At 40.1% G+C, this 18330-nt stretch overlaps 1 protein-coding gene across 5 annotated transcripts in view; it reads right to left on the bottom strand.

The window, feature by feature from the left end:
• The window catches only part of KHDRBS3 (KH RNA binding domain containing, signal transduction associated 3), an 89189-nt gene extending 71826 nt beyond the window's left edge, over window positions 1–17363 (bottom strand). For all 5 annotated transcript variants that reach the window (XM_085321108.1, XM_085321189.1, XM_085321355.1 and 2 more), the window contains exon 1: window positions 16954–17363. In XM_085321108.1, coding sequence (XP_085177234.1) covers window positions 16954–17041 — 88 coding nt within the window. In that variant the 5' untranslated portion in view covers window positions 17042–17363. The remainder of the gene's footprint in view (window positions 1–16953) is intronic.
• Window positions 17364–18330: the final 967 nt, after the last annotated feature.

The following is an 18330-nucleotide window of genomic DNA, read 5'->3' as shown; positions in this document are numbered from 1 at the left end:
GTTTTGGTAACACAGTAATACAATCTGGTAATTTTGTAAGAGAAATATTCCACCCTATTCCAGAAGTATGCATTGTTATCAAATACAGTGGGAAATGGCACACCACAATTTATGAAACACCAGTTTAAAAAAAACAGTAATGTAAGGCAGAGGTTAGCATGCATTTGGAGCACTGAAATAATTTATTTATACTTGCAAAAGATTTTGCAAGTACAAATAAAGCCAAAGGTTAAATAAAGTTAAAAAAGTTAAAAATAAAAAGTTCAAAAATAGAGCAAAAAGTTCAAGTACAAATAAAGCAAAAAGTACAAATTGCAAAAAGTTCTGTTTCTATAGCAACTTGCAAGAATCTCAAATTCTCGTGTTCTCTTCTACAGCCATAAGAGATCTCCAGAACATATAGTTGATGCCCATGTCTAGGGATTTAACTTGGTTTTATTCATTTTAAAATAAGTCAGAGAACAACTTTCAACAGTATTTTAATGAACTGATCCATCTCCATCCTTGGAGATATTCAAAACTGGATAAAATCCTGAGCAACCTTCTCTGACCCTGCTCTGAGAGCAGGAGGATTTGGATTGGGCAATCTCCAGAGGAAGTTTTAGGAAGGCACTTAATTCATGTCTGAGAATCTCTACTTAATCCTGTAGGAGTTTTTAWAAGGATTTTTTTAAAGCAAAGTTTTGTTGCATCTTTTTCTTTTGATAATACTAGTTTTCCTGAATTCCATTCTGCAACCACTGCAAGAATAATTTTTCATGAGATCTCACCAGTAATCYTCGAAATTAACAGCAATGCACTTTTTTGCAGTCTATTTTGCAGCTCTCTTCACTCATGCGTTGTTAACTGTATGAATTTTATTGGTGAYTCATGACACTTGCCTTCCAACTGTCAGGATGTCCATCAGTCCCTCCTCAATGAAGATAGCTGGTTACAATTAAGCTAGTTGGTTTCTCCCTCCTCTAAAAGGAAGGCTTCTACATATTCAAGTAATCAGTTCATATCCTGCTAAAATACTGTATGAAAAATCAGTTGAAATATGAAATGTAGCTTTTATGGCAATGTCTCATGTCAGTAAAATTGTTTCCATTTTCCATATCTTCCTTATTGTTCTTGCATGGCTGAAAGCATATCCAAACCTCCGACGTTGCCTCTTTCAACTGTTCCTGAGAACACGCTGCCTAAAACATTTCAGTCCTTACCATTTGTTTCACACAGTATTAGAATGGAAGAAAATCATGAGTCTGTTCCTGTACTGCATTCAGTAAATCTAAACAGTTAACACTGGACATGAGAACACTGTCAGGCCTTGAGAAAAATCTATATCCAGTAGATCTAACATAACTATTACTGCAAGTGTAAGATCCAACACATTGAGTTTTAGTGTTTGTTAACTCAAATATTTTATTGTAGCTATGCCTAGTCTCATCTTGAAAATTTCATCCAACAGCCTATTTTATCACCTCTGAGTAACCTGTTCCAATGCTTAACTATCCTCAGGGTGAAGTGTATGAAGGCTGATTCACAACATAGAGAACCAAGCTGTACAGATTTCCTTCTGTTAGCATCACTACCTACACTCATAGGTTTTTCAAAGTCATTCTAAATACTACATTTGTGTGAACTTCTACATACGCTGGAAAGTGAGGAGAACAGCTATATGGTTTCAGCAGTCCAGTCCAAGCAATTTCTCTGCCTTTAATCTTAAATAGATCCTTTACTTACACACCCTGCAAAAACAAATAAGTAGGTTAGATCCTTAAATTGTAAGGATAAAAATGCATAAGTGTGTTTAGTTTGATTCCAGACCACTGACCCATCTAAGATTTGTCAAACTGGCACAAGAGTCAAACAGGCCCAAGACCCATAATGTTACCTGWCCAATATCATTTCCAGAATGATTTTTTACAGAAACTATTGATAAATTTGAGAAAGTACAAAGTGACATCACCCAATTCTACTTAAAGCTCTGTACAGTCCTGCAAAGTAGTTAACTGCAAAATAGATAGTTAACAAGAATATCGTTGATAAAYATACTACAGAAAACATAGCATTTCCACTCTACAAGACTAGAGAAACTAGAGTAGGCGTGTTTTAAAATACTCTTCATTATAATTCATGATCATAAAGTTTAAAGAAAGCATTACCCAAAATGACACAGTAGAATTTAAGATATCTCCGTGTAGAAGGAGCAGCATGAGGGCATTGTTCTGTCTTTTTAGCCCTGTGGATTTTACCTTATATTAGAGTCTCTCCAAATTCAAAGAATTTCATATTTAAAAACCAGCTTTCCTTACAAGTGAGATCAATTTGGAAAATCCAACTTACAGACCATCCCAACTGCAATTCTCACAAGCCAATAACAGACTACGCTTCTCTGCTAACAGGCAAGGTTTTCAGGGAAGGAAGTGAGGGCCAAGTCTGCAATCAGTGTTCTCTGTAGGACCGTGTACTTATCCATTTAGTAACTTCACTCAGGAAAGCTACCTTCCAACTTTTAAGACATTTGCCTAGCAAAGCCTAAGAGGCTTTTTTTTTTCTTTTAATTTCTCAACCTAATATTTCCAGAATTCACCCAGCATACCACCACCCTTGCTGTAATTCTCCAGTTAAGACTGAAAATGAAATAGATCTATGATTTATATCTGCATAAATCTAATATATCCATTTTCTGCCAGTAAGCTTTAGCTGATTTGGAACTTTTTCTGTATAGTCAGAAAAAAGTTTTAAAACAGGCTATAGTTCTAGCAGTGTTTATGGTATAAGAATCCCTCCATAAATTTTTTTTATCTGCCACAGGAAGTAGCTTTATATCACTGTTTTTTAATCCAAAGTTTAAAAAAACATGAATATGCCTAGGTAAAACTAAACCATTTCCTCTGAAAATAGATCATTGATTTCAGTGGTGTATTTCAGGTAGATAAATGTGTTTAAGTGTGCAAGTAGCATTTAAAAAACCTGAGGTCAAGTTTATCCAAAATACACCRATTCTGTCCAATGCTGTATGCAAGAACATTTGCATGAAGTTGCCTTTCTAAACAAGGACCTTGTACAGTGGAAATATTGTAGTTTGGGCTGAATCTTTAGTTGAATCTAAGAATTTATTTTCAAAGCAATTCAAAGTCAACTGCTCATGTGGAAGAGTAAAATTTGATACTTCAGTTCTAGTCTAAAACACCAATACCAAATTGTGTAGTTACATAACCAGATTTTTAGAATTGGTACTGGGTTTTTACAACTTTAATCCACCCAAGTTTAAAATTCCTGCCTTTTACTTAACTACATACAACTTTTTCCCAGCAAAGATTGTAAGAAACTTTGTCCTGCATCAGACAGTTCTCTAACAGTTTATTTAAACWTCAGTTTATTTCTACAAAATTTTACACAAAGTGGTCAACTACTAAGAAGCAGCACATGCATATGGCAGCTTAATATTTGCTGGAATAGTTCACAACCAGTGAGGTGCACCTACATAAATATCGAGAGCAAAAACAAAGCTCAGCAGGTACTACTGGCCTGAGATGACACAATCCTGGGGATAAAACACAGTAGCTGTCACCTGGCCTATCTCATCTACCTTCATAATCACATACGTTCRAAGTTCTGCTGTTTCCCAGCACTTTTTGCTGCTGAGGCACAAAAAGGGAAGTGGAAATGCCAAGAACCCGAGGAGTCAATATTTCTGGTTTCAGCTACATTTGCTTTTAGATGGGAGAATTTGATTCTCAGTTTTCCAAAACAAGTGCAGGAATGACTTCAGCTAGTTCAAAAAGAGAATAACTACTTAAAATGTTTGAATGTGTGCTGCTTAATATAAACTTAAGAAATAAGGTGCTTAACTAAACAGAAACTGATTGCCCATTTAATGCTAAAACTGGAAAGAACATTAAACAAGGGAAAGTTATTAAATTCTCTTCCTCAAGCCATCAAGACAYAAACATGCACAAAGCCATCTATTAAAGTTTCTGACATGAGACAGTCACAGTGCAGTTCATAAAACAAGGAAATAACAGCTATGCCAGAAGGACTCTCCATTGAATAAAAAAGGAACTTCACTCAAAATTGGTTTTTGCTAGTAGCTATTTCTGAAGCAATATGGATCTTAGAGATTATTTCAATTTACTACATACCTTAAACTAGAAARATAGCCCCAGCACTGATTCAGAAAGTCCTAGGACACAGGAAAAATGTGTTTTTCCCCTTTCCATTAAATTCATACAGCTGCTTTCTTGCATAATAACCAGTAATTGGCAGCACCTCTTGACAAGAGGCAAGGGATTCAGTGCATAGCTGGCCAGGAGTATCTRTTCTCTTTAATTTTTCTGAAGCAACCTGCTTTTATTTCTTCATTTCATGCCCTACCCTGAATCAGCTTTCAGCATCCTGTTAGGATTTCAATTAGTCACACACAAAAATTTCTTCCATCTCAGGCTGTCTTGAGGATGAAATGCTATAAGGTGAAGAAAAGAGGTTATTACCAAAAGTGGATTGCCTATAATTTTTTACAGTTCAAATAACCAATTAGTCATCAATAAAATGAAGGGAAAATAACCCTCTCTATTATGTGTTTTATTACAACACAGCTTGACATCTATTACTGACAAATACACAGTCATGTTTTAAGGTATTGAATTGTAACAAAAAATGGGCTCTATTAGTTTTTGTAGTCTCAGCACTTGGGCACCTTTCATTCAGAAGGCTGTGCACAAAAGCATCAAGTCTCTGCTTTGGTAACATCAAAACCTTCCAAATGAAGAGCCCAAAAGTACCTCAGACAAACACTGACAAGAGACAACTACACRATTAGCACTATTTGCACAGACTTATGAATAATGAACAGTTACTTCTGAAAAATTTACTCAACTGCAGACTGATGTTCTAGCCAAATATTACTCTAATATAATAATATCAAATTAAGCAAAGGATTCTGAAAGACTAGGTAAAATGTGGTCAATAAAGTTTTACTATCCTCTTCATCCAAGTGCCTAGTAAGAGCACCTAAGCTCAGTTTTATCCATCCTTCTCAGTTTCTCCCAACACAGAGTCCAAGCAGGGAACTCTTCAGCAATTGAAGTTCTCAGGGAAGTAAGTCAGCTCACTTCTCAGTATCTTCAAGAAAGCCAACATAAAYAGGTAGCCTTTAGCCTAGAGAACCAGCCACTGAGAGCAGCCGTTCAAAGCCTTGGTCATTGCTTTGAGCACACAGACCCCTCCCCAAAAAAATCATTTAAGGATTTAATAGTTTCCTCACAGGCAGAAAACATGAGATGTTAATGTAATGCTGAACATGCCACTAACTCAAGTCTAAAGAAATTGATCTAAGAGTCCATTTCCATGCARCAGATAYTAATTTACAACTGATATTGCACTCRAGTTCTTCATAAAGATCTGCACTACACAGCCACCTACTTGCCACTTACACATTAATGAACTACAGTAACACTTATTAACCTTATATTCAGCTGGGACAACCATTACTTGGTGTTCCAAACAGCACCCGTTCCTTCAGAGGACTTTGCACATCTATGAACAAGTGATCCAATAGGTCATGTTATGGAAGTTTCCCTGCAATTTCCATTTAATCAGCTGATAATTATGTGAGATTCTAAGACAGGTCAGTTTTAAGTTTRATGTAAGATTTTAAAACTTCACTTACTGTTCAAATTGGACAGACTTAGTCTTACTTATTAAAGMAAGTATATAGAGAACAGCACTGGTAGAAGTTGTTTCCACTTCAACATACCTCTACTGTATTCGTAAACSTGTAATTAAACTATTTTATCTATGGGCTACAAATACAGCATTTGGTCCATATTTGAGCCTAAGTTTGCAGTCAAGGTACAAGAAGTAAAGAGACAAAAGCCTGTGAGGTGGCAAAGCAGAAATGCAATCAGAGCTGATTTCAAACAGGTAGTYATCAATTAAAACCTTTATAGTTTGAGCAGTAGCTTTTCATATTCACAGAGTATGCCTACAMGTAATATTTTTTAAAGAGGCTATAAATACTGAAGTCTCCAGATTATCCATTCATATTTATTTTCCTTCAAGAGATCTGCATTTCAAGAAGCAGAAAGAACACAACATGTTTGGCTCTGAAAGTTACACCAGCTGAGCCCTGATGACCACAGCAGTCACACATGGCTCCCAGGATAGCAGCTCCCTGGTTACCTTSCAAGGGGCAAACGGACACAATTTCATTTTCCCAGGCTGGAACCTTAGACCACGCTGAAAAGTTCCGCTCTCACACTTCAGAAGATGTTTTTCAGGCTGAATATCGGCTCCCCCTGCTGGCACATTTTCAGTATTAGCTAAGGGGCTACAGCATCACCCTGAAGACACAGGCTGCTTTTAGCATACAAAAAAATCCAGAAAGCAATTCAGAAAAAAAATGTAAGCAAAATAAAAATGCATAGCGATGGAGCTAACTTTTCTTGACATAGATAAAATCTTGACAGAGAACCAAAAAGCATTCTTGGTAAGCTAAGTCTAAAACATTAGCATTAAGAYACTTTATACCTATCCTATAGGAAGTGTCATGGTGAAGAACTGTTTTTTCCAAGCTGTAATCAGATTACTATTTCATAATTAGAGACCTCCAGAAAGGTCTGCAGAAAAAAAAGTTGGAAGAAATCTTAATACCTAATTCCTGACAGACTTCCTACATGCCTGATAGATTACTGTATTTATGTCATTCCTGACATTTTCACACTGTCTTAACAGACTTCTGAAGACTTCAAATAGGATTGTCTGCAGAAAAAAAAGTGCTTAAAGAACTGATTCAATAAAACTTTAAGAACTCCTCTGTTGCATTCTGTTATCAAGTAGGCTAATAACCTAATCATTTTTCCTGACCATGGATGAACAGTGTAATATAAAGGTCAAGGATATATGATAAATTAAAAGAATCTTTAAGACCAAGTTGAATTACAGTTGCTCTGGAAGACAAAGTGAATCACAACATTCGTTTCCAATCTTAAAATCTAGTGTTGAGCAGGCACATTTCACACTCCAGATTCACATTAAGATATCATTAAGACAGTCCTATAAACAGAACAGTGTTAACTAGAGTTAAAGGTACTGCTTCAACATAGATGAGCAAAAGTTCCCTCACACACAACTAGGATTTAAAAGAATAAACCAAGTCAGATCACTAGAAAGCGGTGAGTTTGTGTTTCTTTAAATGAAATGAACTCCAYCTACCCCCAAAATTTTGCAGAACTCCTGTAAAGGCAGAAAACTCAAAACCCAAAGAACTGACACTTTGCTGCAATTAGGGCATCTTACTCCCAGAATGAAGGTAGGCTGAAATACTAATCATGGAAGAGACAGATAATTAATATAGTGAAAAAATCACTTAGGTTTAACTGCTATGGTTGTACAAATGGCCTAATAACATTTTACCCAACCTACATGAAATCCAGGAGAGAAAGATATGATTTAGATCAAAGATAGGGACATATGCAACAGTTAAGCATACTAAAAAGCCACAAAACAACCAAAAAAAACAACATTGTTGGAACTTTTCACTTCTGTAAAACAATCTACCATTTAACATAATTAGCTTGGAGGAAGTCAGAACAGAGAAGGGTGAATTAATGCACATGTCCACTTCACTAATTTACTCCATAAAACTATCATTTAAGTCTGCATGGGAAATAATGGATGACTTGGATGACAGATAGACCATGAGCCAGCAATATGCCCTTGTGGCCAAGAAGGCCAATGGTCTCCTGSRSTGCATCAGGAAGAGTGTTGCMAGCAGGTCGAGGSAGGTGRTCCTGMCYCTCKACTCAGCCCTGGGGAGGCCTCATCTCGAGTCCTGWGTCCAGTTCTGGGCTCCCTAGTACAAGAGAGACATGGAGCTGCTTGAGAGAGTCCAGCGTAGGGCTACAAAGATGATCAGAGGGCTGGAGCACCTGCCCTACGAGAAACGGCTGTGAGAGCTGGGCCTCTTCAGCCTGGGGAAGAGAAGACTGAGGGGGGATCTGATCAGTGTGTACAAGTGCCTGAAGGGAGGGTGTCAAGGGGACGGGGACAAACTCTTYTCAGTTGTCCCATGTGACAGGACAAGAGGCAATGGGCAGAAACTGAABCACAGGAAGTTCTGYCTGACCGYGAGGGGGAATTTCTTCCCTGTGAGAGTGACGGAGCAGTGGCACAGGTTGCCCAGAGAGGTTRTGGAGTCTCCTTCTCTGGAGATCTTCAAGGCCTGCCTGGATGCAACCCTGTCTGATATGCTCTAGGTGCCCCTGCTGAGCAGGGAGCTGATCTAGCTGATCAGCTGAACTAGCTGATCTCCAGAGGTCCCTTCCAACCTTACTGATTCTATGATAATGTCACTTCTCCCATATTTCTCCTGCTAACATCTAAAGACATGAATAAAGACATGAAGAACACATACTCAGTGTCTGATGGTTAAGGAGTCTAATGAGCTAGAGCTGGGCTACTGCCACCAGGCATAGAATCATAGAATCAGTAAGGTTGGAAGGGACCTCTGGAGATCATCTAGTCCAACCCCCCAAGTCTGCATCATCCTGATAGACCTCTGGTTGTCCCCAAGAAACAGCAATTGGGGTGCACATCAAAGGGCCAGTAACAATGACTACTGTCCATTACCAGTTAACAAAAGGAGGTATCTGAGCTCTCACCGCACAGAGACCAGCCCTTCAGCTTCTACATCTTGCAAACACCATCACTATTATTCCTAAGCAGCAGAACAGGTTGAAAATACCTTACTTTCTAAAGAACTGTTAGTACAGGTGGATGGATATCAGAGGTAGACACTGCAGATACATTYTCTCTCCAAGCATGGAACAATGAACATGGTCTGACACTGGATATCCTGCTAACTACAGCAATCTGAACTTCATTCTAGATCTTTAACTGTCACATGCATTAAAAAACATTTTCTAGTGATTTAATCCACATGGATTAAAGCTCAAAAACTTCCAAGAAATTGAAACTTCAAATTCACACTGTCACTATATTTTACCTAGGTTAGTTATAATCCAAAAGAATGTTATCCAGTGAATGAACAATAGCAAGGGCTTACTGAAATGACTCTGAATCACTGAGATAAAGCATTCTGAGATTAAATTCTTCCCCTAAAAAAAAAAAAATGAAGGCCTATAAAGAACMCCTCTACACTCAGAAGAATTATTTACTAGCAACTAACATTACATCAGAACGTCACCTCACAACTTTGTTCCCGTTGAGCTGTTAGCTGAAGCAAAGCTTCATAAATACATCAAATAAGAATGGAAAGTATCCAGCAATGTAACAGCAATTGGAAATGGAGAATAGGAAGGAAATAAATTTAACCTTCCTATTTCTTACTAATTTTCACTTGACAAAGACATGAGATGATATGAAGAAAGATGACAACACCAGAACAGACTAAAGAGGAAAAAGTGATAAATATGACAAAGCTGAATTCTAGCAAAGGAATATTTTAAGATAGGATAAATACAAGAGTAAAACAGGCATTGCCTAGCTGTCAAGACTACAGCTTTCAAAATGTAACCTTCTCAGCTTATGGCACAAAAATGTTTCTTCCTTCCACCTCTCCAGTTGCTACTCTTCAACTTGCTCCTTGTACTGAAAATAACCTGCACTTACTATACACCCCAATTCATTGACAGCTCCTCATAAAGAGCCCAAAGATCTATTGGTCAAGATCAAAGTGAAATACATTTCTGCACACTTGACTCAAAGATGTCAAGAGACTGAGAACCTACCACCTCCTACATTTGTGTCAACAGCTAATCATCCCATAGCTGAAGAATGTGTTTTTTTCATTTAAATTTAGTCACTACTTCTTGCTACACATCCCACCTCTAGATTAAAGGGTCTCTTAATACCTTTATATTGCTGTTTCTTCCATTTTGAAGATGGAAGTTAGTGATCATGATTTTCAAGCCAAACAAACTAGCAACAGGCTTACAGATGTTTTGTCACACTTGCTAAGTGTGTTGTAGACTTCCACAAAGATTGACACAGAATTCTGCACGCAGAATGACAGAAAAATAAAGATTCTCTTACTCCATATACCCTTAGTTSTAAGGCCATACTGACAGTATTTGCTCTCTTGCTACAGTAACACTTGGAAGTGACACTCAGCAAGCAGTAAAAGGCCCCTAAGTCATTCCCAGAACCACCATGACCCTTCAGTCCAGCTCTCATTTTGTAGATTAGACCTGCCTTCCTCAGCCTCGGATACTTATATTTGCAAATAACCCCACTCTCAAGACATTGAATTTGTCCAGTGTAACTGTCATGCCCTTATTTACCATTTTCTATTTGAAAAACAGTATAAATAATGTAAACATTAAGCTTAGCTGAGCTCCACAGGAGCTTAATGTAAGAACCATCAGCTAATTCACCATAAAATATTAGGTATGTCAGTTACCAGCTAATTCATTTAAACACATTTTACTGAAATTGCTTAGTACTAATTAAGAAGTCATGCAGTACCACATTAAATATCTTATAAAAGCTACTCAACCCTGAGCTTTAATATCTAATTCTTTCCAACCAAAGGGCATTCAAAACTTATTTCTCAATTATACTTGAAGTTAGAAGGGAGACAACTCAGAGGGCACAAAGGCCACATATGTAGATTTTAACTCCATGCAAGTCAAGTCAAACAAGCCAGGGGCCAGGAGTGCAGCCTTTCAGCACTGTGACCTTCCTTCTGATTTCTCCAGTAAATAAGTACTCAGAAGGTTACAGTTTTAATTTGCATGGCTGGTGTCGAAAAGGATTAGAAGTGACAAACCGTGTCAGTTCAAATTTGAAAGCTTTAAATTCGATCTCTCTCATTGACTGCCAAAGTGAGTGTGCAAGTAAATTAGAAGTCAGTTTTAGACTAAATGTGATCATTGGTGAGTGGCTGCAGGCTAGAGTCATGCTTCAGAGCAGATAAGCCTAGGATGAAGTATGTATGATTATCTTAAGCTGCATTTTGCAGCGTCCCTGTTAACACGAGTGGAATGCTTGAGAAGTCACTTCCCTCTYCTTTCAGCAATCGCAGATTTGAGTTTTTACAATTCTTAAGAGCTTCGTGACTCCCCCAATACAGTTTTGTTGAAATAAAAGCAGGCAGACATTACAATCCTCAGCTTCTGAAACGAGCACRTTTGTGGACATACAATACACAGCCAGGCTAAGACATGAGAGAATCAGTCTAAATATTGCCGCTTCACTCACAGATCTAACACTGACTTTTCTTYGCTACTATACACAGTATTTTAACTAAACAAAAGACCTAGCTCACCCTKCCTTGGCTTCATGGGGCTGTCAATAAACCACATTCACACATGTTACCAGCACTATTAAGTTTCTCCTGCACATAAAGTCTGCCAAATAACTTTTCTCTGTCCATCAGATTCACAGGCTTTATTTCTCTAAAATTTGATTWTTACAAGGTAATAGAAGGGGTTTTACTTTCCGATTAACCTTTAAGAGGGACAATTTAAAACGACTCTATATTTTAAAAATCTTACAGGCTGAGGAACATGCCTAAGTCACAAAACTTGAGTATCTCCCTCAGGATTATCTGAAGCATCCTATTAACTTAGCATAAACACACACATTTCTTTATCTATATTTTTACAAAATGCCTATAAYCTGCATAAAGCGTTTTGACAGCCTCAGAAGGACACTTGAAACCAGTGCTGCCTCTTCCTCACTCTTATGAGAGGTTGCAATGACAAATGAAGGAGTCTGAGGTTAYACAGCAGTATATGTATATATAAGACCCATTATGGGCTGAGAACAGACAGCAACACACATCTACTTCACATTGCAGAACACATCCTTGAGACACCAATACACTAGTAAACTGATTYGCATCATGGAAAATATGAGTATCACTTAACTAAGTGCACCTTTTAGAACTGTGACGATTATTACGAAATAATTACGAAATTATTTACGAAAATTAAAGAAAATCCTTGAGATGTGTCCAGCAGCCCTCGCATTCCAAGGGAGATTTACAGAGTCAATATAGTCTATGGAACCTTAATTTAATAAGTTCCTATTTCAGTTACTTTTACAGTGCTAGTCTCTTCCCACTAAACAGAAAATCAGACTATTAATAAGCTGCATAGTGTAGTAAGTCAGTACACTTTTACACTCTCAATCCTCCTCAATATGAGAAGAYTCTGGGATATGGGAAATCCTGGGTTTAAGAAATTTCTAGGTTCCCCCCCCCACACACACACACTACTCCTGAAAGTCAGCACAAAGTAAACCTTAATGGTCATTACAAATTGCAGGAGTCAGTAAAGTGATTCAATACATAGCTAGCACATACAGCCATCTACTGTTGGGAAGGCTTGTTATTCCTGGAGATCTTGTTATCACAGAAAGGGATAGACTCACAGAAAGGGATAGACCTACCAATTTTTAAGACAGCCTCAAATTCACATGTTTTAGTTGCTCTGGAATTTGAGGCTGTCTTAAAAATTGGTAGGTCTTGTTATCAACTCTTCATGGAAGAGTTCCACAGACACAAGGAAAAAAACTCTTTCAGCAATAGCACCAAAACTCATTAGCTTTTGGAGTGAAGATTTTAGCTGTCCTAACTTTGAACTAGGAGACTTCTCTACACCTACACATTTAATATGAYACAAAATAAACAAGTGCCAGACACTGGTTTAATTTCTCCCTTTGTCACAAAACACATCTGGTACCAACATGTTTTATTTACAGCTAGCTTCTTCAATGTGCAAATTCACATACTTTTCCCAACATTTACAAAATACTTGCCATAAATCAGTATTATACATAGGTCTGAAAGAAGAGAATGAAATTAAGGTAGCAAACTCTTCTTACTGATCTTTCTACATTGTTTATAGCACTACTTGTAAACTAAGCCATAATAATCAATAGTATACTTACATATTTACAGATATCTTATGTCCAATCCATAAGGCAAACAAAGAGCCAGCCTTACTAACAAAACCTAGCTTGGGAAAGGGTGACACGATCATACATCGGGAAACTTGACAGTGAACCATGAGAGGTTCAGCATACCTAAAGCTAGACAAGCTGCTTGGCTTGGTTTCCCCGAATCCATTGGCACTTTATTAAAATTTTTCCAGTTTTAAAGAGCGGTTTTGTTGTCAGATACTTTAGAAGTATCTGACAACAAGATTAACTTCTAAACATCTGTCAAATTTAACTATGACACAGTAGAACAGCTTCTCCCTTACTTCATAGGTTATTTGAATTCCTCTTGTTCCTTTTAAACAGGAGTATGCTATAGCTACAATTTTCAAATAAATAGAACTGAATATATGTATATATATATGCATATTAGAAACAGCAAATATTTTCCTATTAAAGCTAAGTCCAAAAAAGCAAGTTGACACTTTATTAAGCCATAGCTGTTTTTAAAGGTTGAAATAGCTTGCTGTTGTGTCTCAAAGAAGGTTGAAAAAACTACCCACATTACCTTCCACTGATAAACACACAGAACTGGTATGATTTCAAGAAAAGCACCACTTTCATATACAAAAACATTTTTCAATTTTTGCCTGTAAAGATGTAGCATCTGACAAAATTTGAAACAGGCACAATGTAAAGATACTAATCTCCTGCTGCTTCATAACTAGAGAACTTTGTCTTTCTCAAGATTTGTCACCTATAGAAGCTGCAATATTCAGGACAGTAATTGGGCATAACATTGCAGTTCCCACTATTTGCTACCAGCTACAGATTAATCCTATTAGCATGACCATCCTGCTACATATTAGAAGCCAGTTTGTTTTGCCTCTATAGATTTAAAGTTTATAGATAAACTTTAAGGCTTAACTGTCCTCAAGTATACAAGTAAAACATCTGATTTGAAGCCAAAAATACACTAGTCTCCTGCAAAAGATCTCAYGTTCTAAAGATTTAAGCAGTGGTTGAGTATTTCAACACTTGTTTAAAGTACAATTATAACAATACCTTTTCTCATTTGTTTCCCAAAAAAGGCAAGTCTGACTTCAACAGATTTTTTTTCTAAATAAAAAAACAGTACTTCCACATACTATGCAGCAACAATGAGGGATATATATCTATGTAAATACATATAGATTGCAATGCTATCAAAATTGATACAGGTTTTACAGGGTGAGGGGAGCTATTGCCCTCCAATTCCAAAAAAAAGATTAGTAGGACTACCGTAAGTATTCTCCCAGCATCCTAGGGATCTCTACGCTGTTCTTTTTTTCCCCTGAAAGGCTATGAAGGAATGCTAAAAAACATGCTGAGCTCTTTTACTCCTCCCCTCGCCCCATATCACTTGCAATTATATAATTTGTGTATCCAATTTAATTTGCAATTATAAGCATAAAATATGCAAATATGTCCACTTCCATTTAAGAACTATAATTAGCAGATTTTCAAAGTCTGGACCACTTCTCCCTAGAAGCCAAATTTCAACATGAGCAGAGATTAGTGATTTTTGCAATATACACACTTCAGTCCCTTCAGACTCACAGAAYAGTTTAATTCAACTATTTCTTACAAATCAATACTAAGTTTCTGAAGAAAGCTGGCTTCTCTACAGTATTTCAGTTTAAGTAAACACAATAGTACCAGGGCAGCCAGAAGTCAAACCAGTATTATGTAATTAAGCTCAGTATTTTAAGCAATTACAACTTGTCTTTAAGAAAGTCTCACAAATACCTAGCTGAAATCAAACTGAAAGAAACACCCATTCCATTCTAATTTGAAAAACTAATATACAACTTTCCAAGTTAAAACAAACTACACCAGCCATTTCATACAAACTACTATACAAGGAAAGGAAAACTTGAGGGATCTGACTTAGGAAGCGCAAGGAGGTAGTTAGATACTTTCTCAATAATAGCTACTTACAATTAACCACAAATAATTATAACAATTTAGAACARTGAAGTAATGAACTAGTCACTAGTCAAGTTAGTGTCATGATGGAATGGGATGAGTTTGCAAARCACCTTTCTTAAAGCAGTCCATTCCCCACTGATTATGAAGATGTTTCACCTCATTTGGTTCCTTAGTGACTATACAACCAAAACAGTTATTTTACACAGAAATTATCCAAATCTATATTGTACAGCTAACAGGTCATTGTGCTTTACTTTTTAGTTATTTGTCTGTAATAGGCAAAATACTCAATTCAGATTTTTTTTTATTTTTAAAGACTCCACTTTCAAACCAAGCGAAAAAGAAAAGATCACAGACATACTAGAATGAGGTTGCATCTATGTATTYATCTATATTCATTTGTTCAGTGAATGTATTGCTTATTGGTTTTGGTGCTGAAAGTAAACATGCAGATATCAAGTATTACATGATTAAAAGAACAGGCAAAAGTTATTTTCCTCTCTAGTTCTACTTRTTTCCTATGATAACATCCAAAACACTATCATAGTCCCAAGAAACATTACAAATATGTAATCATACTCTTTCATTAACCCTAATTGTAAAACAGAATTTCACATGCTTTTATAATGTCCTTAAAATAAGTTACACACAAGCAAAAAACATCAAAACCATTTTTCCCTTTAATATCTTCAGAGGAGCTTCCCTAATTTATAATCATAAAAATCTCAGCTATCAAGCTAAAAGTGTTAAACAAGCTCATTTGCAGCACATAACACAAAACTATTTGCTAATATTTCCCCTTCAACRCTATCAATAGTGCCACTCCATCAAAAACGCCAGCATGAACAATGGCATTTTTACAGATCCATTGCTTAAGGCTAGGAAGTTCAGAAAAAAAATATGCAAAACACCAAGTCCAAGGACACGCAGCTACAGATCACAGGGCACATGCACTCCACACCTACAGAAAGATGCAGTATTTCAGAGAACAGCTGACTCCCCTTCAGGTTTAGACATTAGCATTTTGTAGTCCGTTACACAAAAAGCTATAACAAGCCATTGAGAGAAATCACATAATTGAAACAGCTCTAAATTATTGTGAARTACACTAGCACAGCTTAATTGCTTCAAGTAATTGAAGCCAAAAATCCTTTGGGCTGTCATTTTAAGTTATATTATATAATCAGTCCATAACTTGTTATTTTTGACCATTATAAGCACTGTTTTAAGTGTCTATCTCTGACTCGCATTTGAAAGTCACCTATCCATTATACAATATCCCAAATTTACATCAAGCCTTATCATGCAAACCACATGGAATTACTTCTATATTCAGTACAGCATCACTTAAAGAGCTAGCACTTACACAAAATGACATACGAAATGTTTTAAAGCAAAATGCGTGAAAAAAAGGCTGATAATCTGAAATTATTTGATTGCAAAACAATAAAAACCTGCTTTAGGTATTGCAAAGATTCAGCAAGAKGCATTTTTGATTCCTTAACAGTCCCAAGTTTCCAGGAAAAGGCTTAGTTTGCAAGCACCTTTAAGATAAATTTGAGGCATATGGAAGCAATAACATACTGTTTATAAACAACCTATTATGCAGGAGCATTTCAGAGAGGTGAAAACCGCTCTGAACAGGAGMGCATCTCTGGCGGGGGGGCAGTCTGCCCCGAGCCCAAGAGGGCTGGCGCAATTCTCCGCACGCAGCGCCCCAACTTGGGGCACTTCCAGCAAAAAAACAGGTGTTTGCGAGCGGGGGGGGAAATAAATAAGTAGTAAAGGAAAGGGGCCCTTCCAGCAGGATSGGGCTCCTCTCCCCTGGGAGCGCCGCTCCGCCTCGGCTGAGAACCGCGGGCTCCCGCGCTGCGCGGCGGGACAGCTCCGCGCAAGGCGGGGAAAAAAAGGGTAGGAAAGGGAAAAAAAATAGGGAAGTGCGTGTGAGAGGGAGATGGACGAGCCGGGGCGACCAAGCCCCGCGCTCCGCAGCCGCCCTCGCCCGGCCGGAGCTGCCGCCCGCCGCGGCGGCTCCGCGCGAGGGGCCGCGGCCGCGCGTGGGCCCGGGGGGGGGCCGCCGGCGGGTCTCACCTTGGCTGACGAGGCGCAGCGCGTGGGTGAAGGACGGGTCGAGCGAGTCCTTCTCCGCCATCAGCTCGGGCAGGTACTTCTCGTCCATGGCGGCGAGCCCCGGCGGGGCGGCGCGGGGCCCGGCCCCGGGCGGCGGTAAATCCTCCGAGGCAGCGCTCCCCCCCGGCCGCCTCCCGCCCGCGGCGGCGGCGGGGACGCAGCCAGAGGGAAGCGCCGCGAGCCCCCGGCCCAGAGCGGGCAGCACAAGGGGCGCAGGCCGGGGGCGCCCCCACGCCACCCCGGGCACGGGCGGATCCCTCCGCGGAGSGGGAGCCGCGCCCCGAGAGCGGCTCAGCCCCAGCCGGGCGCCCCCCGCCTCTCTCGCGCGCGCTCTCTCACAGGCACGGGGCGGAGCGGCCGCACCCGCAGCCGCGCTGCGCCGACTGAGCGGGCGAGCCCCTCGGCGCCAGGTTTAAATACCCCCGGGCGAGCCCCGCCCCCTGTCGCCGCCCCTAAGCCCCGCCCCGCTGCCCGCCAAGCCCCGCCCCGCCACCGCCACCCCTCCCGCCCGCCGGCTCCTCCCAACGGGCGGTGCTGGCTCAGCCTCCTCCGCTGTGGCCCCGCCTACTYATCCGACGCCTCCTATTGGGTGATTTGAAATGTCAGTCAACGGCCTACCGCAGCCTGGGATTGGTGGGTGTGCTTCGCGCCCCACCCCCTAGCCCGAAGCCCTCCCTCACCTCGCTGGCGTGTGGGCGGTGGCGGCGCCTCCGCGCGGAGCGGCGGCTGCGGCGGGGGGGGCGCGGCCGGCAGAGCACCGCGCYTCAGTGGCTCTCGCCGGCCCCGAGAGAAGGGCTGGCGCTGCGGGAGCTCCCCAGCGTCCCTTCAAGTGCCCCTTGGTGCTGCAGACCCAATGGCCTCGAACGAATAAAATAAAATCTAAAATAATAAGATTTTACGGGGTCTGTGGGCACGCATCCAGCTCGGCGCGCGGGCCTGAACGGCGCGGGAAGGGCCAGGCGGCGAGGAGCAGCCCTGCTGCCTTCCCCTCAGGGCAGCGGCCGCGCGGAGGCCTGGGGGAAGGAGSCAACGGCCCGGCCTGGCCTGGCTGTCGCGACTCGGAGGCGACGTTTAGTCCCGAAGCAGCCCCAAAACCCTCTTGGGCCTTCCCCTAAAAGTCAGGTTTTAGCCAGTATTTTATACTTGTCTCTCTAGTAGTACAAAGCGTTTCATAAACGCAAGCCAAATAATCCTGTTCCCCGCGTGGTTACGCCGACGAGGGTGGCGATTTGGCCACCCGAGGCGCTGCGGAGGTGCAGGAGCGCTGCTGGGGGGAAACCCGGTCCCCGCTGGCGCCGCTCCGCCGCGAACAGCCCCTCTCACAGGTAGGAGAAGCCA

This window comes from Rhea americana, unplaced genomic scaffold, assembly GCF_003343005.1.
Source record: "Rhea americana isolate MKP2758 unplaced genomic scaffold, rheAme1 scaffold_0, whole genome shotgun sequence".
Classification (NCBI taxonomy): Eukaryota; Metazoa; Chordata; class Aves; order Rheiformes; family Rheidae; genus Rhea; species Rhea americana.
Note: the sequence above shows the minus strand (reverse complement) of the source record. Positions and strands in the feature narration are given on the sequence as shown.